Here is an 8,052-nt window from a genome sequence, read left to right as displayed (position 1 = left end):
TATTTTTTATTCATACATCTATCAAGTTTGTTTACAACAATTCTATCAGAAACCAAAGCTTTATTAAGCTTTTTATGCCATTGTTAAGAGCTTGTTGTAATCCAAAATTTTTTATTATATTTTTTTATTTAAAGCCACTAAGGATGACTTCTAACGGTCCAAGACTCCTTTCAACCTTTTGAAAGTTTTTAAAGTGTTTTTCCTCTACACATATTTCACCTTCCAAGTACTCTTAATTAATTAAGTTGGAGTTGAACTCATTTGTTTCATTCCACCATGCCAAATGCCCAAAGACTTAAAAAGAAGTACTACTCAACAATATAGTCAAAAGAAGTACTAGCTTTATTCCATGTTCTCATAATCAGAGTCAAGTACAAATAAGCAAAAGAAGTACTGGACTTATTTCATGTTCTCACAATTAGCATCAAGTACTTATTTCATGTTCTCACAATCAGCATCAAGTATAAATAAGCCCCTATGACAGAAACCCTTGCCCACAAAATCCCCATTGTGACTAAGGACAAGCTTGTTAGATTTAAATGCAAGATTTAGTCCTACTTTATTGAGCAAGAACCCAGATACTAAGTTTCTACGCATGTCAGGAACATGAAGGATAGCATTAAGAGCAAGACCTTTTCCAAATGTCAATTTGAGAACAACTTTTCCTTTACCCACTACCTTAGCAATGCGTGCATCACCTAGGAAGACATTTTCACCATCATTTACTTCCTCATATTCTGCAAACAAGTTTCTGTTGGTATACATATGCCTAGTGGCCCCAATATCTAACACCCATTCAGAAAGGTTGTTGACAAGATTAACCTCTGAAACAATAGCAACTATAATCTCTGACTCAGTCAAGTTTGCTTGGGGTTTAAAGTGAAGAGGATTTCATTTCCTAAACTTACATTGGGCTGCATTATGCCCAACTTTGCCACACACAAAGCATGGTCCCCTTTTCTGTTTATGGATCCCATCATAATTTTTAAATTTGTTGTCATTTTTCCCAAATTTCTTATTAGGGCCTTCCCATTAGCCTATTTCCATAAGTTTTTAGTTTTTCCAGGTTGTTTTCGTTCAACCAAATTGGCCTTAGAAGAGAATACACTTGCCAAGTCGTTTTTGTCCTTTTCCCGGTTTGATTCCTCAATTCGAATGTGGACAATTAAGTCTTCTAAAGACATATCACGCTTCTTATGTTTCCAATAATTTTTGTATTCTTTCCATGAGGGTGACAACTTTTCAATAAGAGTAACTGCTTGGAATGCATCATCAATGACTATTCCTTCAGCAAGAATTTCAAGAACAATATTTTGATACTCATGGACTTGTTCCATGATGGGTTTGTCATCACTCATCTTATAGTCTAGAAACCTACCCACCACATATTTCTTAGGTCCAGCATCTTTAATTGAATATTTCTTTCTCAAAGTTTCCCAAATTTCTTTCGCAGACTTGTAAAAGTAGTAAATATCAAATAAAGAGTTTGACAAATAATGCAAAATATGACCACGACATATGTGATTATCCTTTTCATAAATCAAAGCAGATGTAGAACGTGCAGGTTCAGGCATATTAACAGGGACACAATCATCAAACAACACATAATTCACATGGATTACTTCCAAATAGAATAACATATGTTCAAACCACCTCTAATAGTGATTTCCATCAAAAGGCTCAAGTTTTGACATATCCAAAACAATAGACATTTTGTTAATTAATAAGAGCAAAAATCACTTCCTTAGATTGTTGGAAATAAGGTTTGAAAATTGCCCAAATTAATTAACAAATACAAAGTAGATTAGAGATATAAGATGAGAATGTAGAGAGATATAAACTTATCGATTTGAGCCGAGGCAAGGAACTTAATCCACTGTCCTAAAGAAGCGATTTCGCCCCCACTGGGATGACTTCGTCAGTGCAAATGGCTTAGGCAGTCGCTCTCCAAAATACAATGGCAGTTCTATTAATGTGCACTCACAAACAGAATTTTGAACTTGTCATTGGATGCCCAATATAAAGATTGAAGAAAGATAGAGGAAATAGTATATTAGATTAACTCTTTTTTTTTTCCTGCTTCTCACTGATTTGGAAGAGGAATGGCCTTTTGGTTATATAGAAAAGCCAATGGAATACTTTCAGCAAAAGAGTTGCCAAAACCCAACACAAAATTTAAGAATCTGTCGTGATATTAGCACTTCATAATTATCCCTTTCATTTCCTTCAACATCTGCTAGTATTATAGGAATATTTGCTAGAGATTTGAATTGGTTAATGCGAGTGAAAGTGAGAAAGGAAAGTATTGATATTTTGGAGGGGCTGATTTTGTTTGTGAATAAAGAGAGAAGGCCGTGGGTTATGGGGTAAAGCTGATGGTAGGGTTGGTGAGTTTAATTCTCTCCAACCACATCCACTAATTTTGGTCAATAGCAATCTAGGTGGCACCCACCATTTAATAAAATTAGTTTCCTTTTAAATTTTAAAAACATACCCAACACATAGTGCAGATTGTACACTAGTTTTACATATTATATTTGGAAAACAAAATCCATCCAAAACTTGTCCCATGTATATTTCCATGATCGAGTTGGGTCAAATGCATTTAGGTCGGGTCAAGTAAGCCTAATTTTTTTTTTATTTAAAAAAAAAATTAAATTCAATAGTTGATGGAGGAGAGATTTAAACTCACGGTAAGTACTCAATTGTCATGACAATTAATAATGTTCAAACCACTAAAAAAAGAGTGAAAAAATTACTATCTCATTTTAAATGCTTATATCATTAGTCTAGATAGTACTTCCCCCATGCACTAAGTGCATAGCAGATGGGGGAGACTTAGTTTGAGCTTGAGGTGTTGGAGTGGGAAGTATTTAGTGAGTATATATTACTAAACCATCTTTTTTATAAAAAAAATCCAAAAAACATTTAGAAACTAAAAGATCACCTAAATTTTTGAAACCTTAGTATGTATTAGATATAATTAACATTTTAGTAATTTAAATGCATAATTGAGTCAAATTTGAGTATTTAAATATATTAAAACCCCTTATCAAACCCTAGAGGGATTTTTTTTTTTTTTTTAAATTCTAAACCCTTACTATTAGAGTATGGTCAAGTTAGAAAGCCCATTGCTCACAATAAAGTTAGGTCTTAATCAATAACTATTAACTACTCATGATCTATCCTTTGTCCATACATAATATTTTTATAAACTATAATGAGACTACATTTGCTCAAATGTGTAAACCTAACTTGTTGTCATCCCTAAATCCATGCTTCTCCAAATTTTATCATTTGTGAATTTTTTGGGGGGACAAAATTTTGGCTCCAAACTAATTTGTAGCTATTTTTCCAAACTCATTACGTGGATTTATAAATATATATATATATATATATATATTATTTATATAAGTCACATGTATAATTCATTAAAAAAATCACGTGACTAAAATTATACATAGATGATCTTTTTAATTATCACGTAATGGGTTGGAGATAAATTGTTTTAAATCAGTTTGAAGCTAAATCTTTTTCATTCTTGGTTGCACAATGAAAATTCAGTGATGAATAAAAAATTTTGGAATTTGCAATAAGTTCAATATTTTGAATAGAAATGTTAAATATTATTATATCATTTGTAAATTCAAGGCAGCAAAAAGGTTAATAAATTTTGAAATTGACCGATAAGCTTAGTGTGTTTTTTTTTTTTTTTTTTTTTTCCTAGAAAGAACAAAAATGCTGTGGAATTAGTATGCAATGATGCACCTAATGTTATTGTGCTAACAAGATCAAGAATTTAAATTATTTAACAAACTAATACCTATAGGAAATTATATCCATTTCAAGTGAAAAAGGAATAGTCAATTTTACAATTCATTTTTTTTTTTTTTTATTGTATCTATTAGTAGACAAGTTGTCACCTTATTTAAAGTTTTAAATAACAGGACACTAGATCTATGGTGAGGATCCTAGTTCCTCTCACTGTAGATTTTAAACAAGGCTTTTGTATAGTTTATACGTATCTATATATGCTGTAAAGTTGTTCATACATCTATCTTGAATTCAGTTAGTTAATTTACGAAGAAATGTATTTCAATAAAATTGATCAAGGTACATTTTTTTAATTTGTTTTAAAAAATGTTAAAGTTACAAACTGCTAATGTGATTAGTGATTATTGGTAAGTAAAAATGTGATGTTAGTGGTAAACCAAGATGAAGACCACTAAGATTTTGCCAAATCAACAGTTTGTAAAAATGTTGTAAAATAGTTTGTGCGTATAGCATTAGTCGTTTGTTTTTAGTTTTGCCATGACCCTTGACCAAGTATAAACAGTTTTTTTTTTTTTTTTTCAATCATATTGCATAAATTAGTTTAAAAGATTTCTTTATTTTCTATAATACAATTTCTCCAGGAAGAATGTAACCTACCTTAGAGAACTATCATTAGTTTGTATTGGCAACAAATCAATGTGCGGCTATCTCAATATAAGCATACAAAATTAGTAAAATCTTCAAACAGAAAATTTCCAAACCCTCCACTCTAAACCACCAATGCAACAGCATTAGGCCACTGCATAAATATATAAGGCTGCAAGACTGGATCCTCATATGACAGGCAGCTCAAACCATAGTTAGCAACTCAAAAAACTCCAACAGCACCACCGCCCAATGCAGCCAAATACCGAGCCGAGTGAGTTTGAGAATCATCACTCAATGGAAATTGAAAATACACAGGCTCCATATAAAAGGTTGGAGAGAGATGTCAGCCAAGGAAATGGTAAAGGGAATGACCTGCCTTCAATTGAATTGATTTACAAGGAGAAGGCAATTCCCACATGGAGGAATCAGTTGACTATAAGAGCTTTTGTAGTGAGCATTGTTTTGGGTACTTTGTTCACTGCCTTGGCGATGAAGCAAAGTTTTTTTAACGGACTAGTTAATCCTGTAAACATGTATGCTGGGATTGTAGGGTTCTCCTGCATCAAAGCTTGGATCTTGATCATTGATAAATGTGGGATTTTAGGCCCACCTTTCACTAGGCAAGAGAATACCTTGATTCAAGCTACAGTCCTTGGAATCACTGGTGTTATTTCTTCTGGTACGTATGTTCAATTTTCAAGCAATGGAACACTTAGAGATACTATTATTTGTACATTGCTAGTTTGATATGTGTGTATGTTATGGTTGATTTTGTTAAAAATGAATTCTGATAATTTATTTGAACACACAGGGGGCTTGGCAAGCTACATTTTTGGAATGTCCCTTACTACTGCAAAGCAAAGAGATCCAGTAATTGATGATAAGCCAAACATTAAGAACCCAAGTGTTGGCTGGCTTTTGGCCTTTTATCTTACTACATCTTTAGTAGGCCTCTTCTTTATAGTGCCTTTCCGAAAGGTAAGTCTTACAAACTAATTACTTCTTTCCTTTTCTTTTTTATTTATTTTTATAGCAACAACTTATCAATTGTTGTAAAAGTGTTATACTTCTCTAAATAAAAACTAATTATAGGTTGTTCATAATGTTTGTTAGAATTTTATTTTAGATGCACAAAATAATATTCAGTCTCTTGAAATCACTCTCTATAATTTCAATTATCTTTCTTAGACCCCCACAAAATGAGGAGTTTCTGCATTTTGTATGCATTTTTTTTCCCAAAAATTGCGTGTATATTTGCAATTTTAAACCTAATATTTATTTTATATTCTCTCTCATTTTCTTTTCCTATTACTACAAACTTACTGACCTTTGACTATCATCAATGTATTTACTTTATTAATTTAACCATATCTTAATTTAGGGTGTGTTTGGTTAAGACCGTTTAAGATTTCAATTTTGTATGTATTACTGTTGGTTTTCAGGTTATTATCGTAGACTATAAATGGTTGTTCCCTAGTGGGCAGTCAATTGGTTACCTTATCAACTCCATCCAAGCTCCTCTTAAGACCAAGTTCGCAAGGTATTGCTCCCTCTCTCTCTCTCTCACAGGTAATATATTTTATGCATAAAAGGGTTCTCATTGTTTCTGTACTAATTGAATTGTAGGAAACAAGTGACAACATTTGGCAAGTTCTTCTCTTTTAGTTTCATTTGGAGTGGTGTCACGTGGCTGTTTACTGGTGGGAGTAACTGTGGCTTTAGTTTCTTTCCCTTACTTGGTTTCAAAGCATCAGACGCCGGGTACGTAAAAAGTTGACGCCATGACCTTATTGATGTCTTCTTCACTCTTCATTGCTTCTTCCATGATAAACCAGTTTATACAAGAGTGTCAACAATATATGGACACTTTATTTATTTATTTATTTATTTATTTATAATTCATGATATATGCATGGCTAATATATATATTACTCTTTTTGTTGGCAATAACATGCAGCTTCTATTGGGATTGGGCGGGTACATATGTTGGAGTTGGCATGATGTGCCCATACAACACAATCATATCAATATTGCTTGGAGCAATATTAGGGTACGCCTACTTGTTACCAGAGATAACGAAGAAAAATGGAGAGTGGTATACTGAAGATGCCAATGTTGAGAGCTTCCATGGCTACGGTGCTTACAAAGTAATGTCTTCCTCTATTCTTACAACTTTATATATGTATATTATATATATCATCATTTGTAATTGTACTGCGCATATGGCATGCAAGCTTCATTCCTTTATATATTTATCAATATGGAGACTGATACTCATTTTGTGTGTGTGTGTGTGTGTGTGTGTAGTCCTTAGTTTCTACATCGATGATTCTTGGTGATAGCGTCTACCAAATCTTGAAACTTATTATCATTGGATTGTACCGCAAACTCCAGGACAAAGACACTACTACTGCTCTTCCAGTTGCTGATCAACATTCCACTGCTGGAAGCTCAGCCTTGGAAATTGATGAGCAGTTCAGGACCCAAAACTTCCTCGATGACAAAATTTCAACAAAATATTCATTCGCTGTCTGTGCTGCACTGATGCTTGTTTCCATAATAGTTGTTCCAATAATCTTTCCTCAGGTCAAATGGTACTACGTTGTGGTCATGTACATATTGTGTCCACTCTTTGCTTTCAGTAAAATACATGCACAAGGGACTACTGACATGACTATAGTAACTGCCAATGTGGGTAAGATAGCCATTTTCATCTTTGGAAGCTGGGCTGGAGTCTCTCGAGGTGGTATTGTTGTTGCTCTAGCTGCTAATGGGGTCATAGGAAACTTTGTTTCCTCTGCGTCTGATCTTATGGTAGACTTCAAAACTGGCTACTTAACTGTGTCTTCCCCAAAGTCTATCCTCATTGGCAAATTCACTGGGATTGCAGTTGGTTGCGTTATCACTCCTTTAATCTTTAGGTACTTCCAGGTAACATATCCTGATTTGGGGGTCAATTTTTCAACTTATCCTGTACCTTTTGCTGGCCCGACTAGAGATATTGCATCATTTGCTCTTGAAGGACCTTCAGTCTTGCCAAAGTACTGCCTTCTTTTTTGCTATTGTGCCTTTGCTCTAGGCATCATCATCAACATAATCAGAGATGTTTTGCCAAAGAAGTGGGCGACATTTGTTCCCATTCCATTGATAATGGCCGTACCAATCACTATCGGAAGTTATATAGCTGTTGATTTCTGTCTGGGGGGCTTGGTATCTTTGATCTGGAGGTTTAAGAATAAGTCTCAGGCTGATGTTTTTATACCCATAGTTGGTTCTGGTTTGATTTGTGGAGATGGGCTTTGGACTTTGCTGGTTTCAGTATTCTTTTTGATTAATTGGAAGGCACCAGCCTGTGTAAGGTTTCTTAAGACTCAATCGGAAGAGTAGCAGAAGAATAGAGCTTGCTAAAAGTAACTTGGTCCTAGTTTTTGCAAAATCAGTCATGCGCCTACATCACACATGAAGATTTTTGTTTTGTTTGTATTGTTTTTCTCTTCCTTTTTTATTACTATTTGTTTTGTTTTGTTTTGTTTTTGGTTTTTCATTTGTTCAGTCGTACCATGCTTGTAATTATGTACCTAAAAGCCATGTGCATTAAGATTTGCTAATCAGAGTGTCTGAAGCTAACTT

The 8,052-nt window shown here is 33.8% G+C and overlaps 2 protein-coding genes across 2 annotated transcripts; one reads left to right on the top strand and one right to left on the bottom strand.

The window, feature by feature from the left end:
- Positions 1-432: 432 nt before the first annotated feature.
- Positions 433-1,574, bottom strand: LOC126695896 (uncharacterized). The gene is made up of 2 exons (XM_050392691.1): positions 1,109-1,574; positions 433-824 (listed from the first exon to the last, which is right to left on the bottom strand). The coding sequence occupies exons 1-2, from the start codon at positions 1,572-1,574 to the stop codon at positions 433-435; spliced, it is 858 nt and encodes a 285-aa protein (XP_050248648.1).
- A 3,097-nt stretch (positions 1,575-4,671) lies between these two features.
- On the top strand, positions 4,672-7,809 carry LOC126695895 (probable metal-nicotianamine transporter YSL7). Its single transcript, XM_050392690.1, has 7 exons — positions 4,672-4,888; positions 4,973-5,101; positions 5,234-5,400; positions 5,865-5,962; positions 6,049-6,183; positions 6,380-6,569; positions 6,730-7,809. Exons 1-7 carry the CDS (start codon positions 4,672-4,674, stop codon positions 7,807-7,809), a joined length of 2,016 nt encoding a protein of 671 aa, XP_050248647.1.
- The last annotated feature ends 243 nt before the right edge of the window (positions 7,810-8,052 follow it).

This window comes from Quercus robur, chromosome 8, assembly GCF_932294415.1.
Source record: "Quercus robur chromosome 8, dhQueRobu3.1, whole genome shotgun sequence".
Lineage (NCBI taxonomy): Eukaryota > Viridiplantae > Streptophyta > Magnoliopsida > Fagales > Fagaceae > Quercus > Quercus robur.
This window is presented reverse-complemented; position numbering and strand designations above follow the sequence as displayed.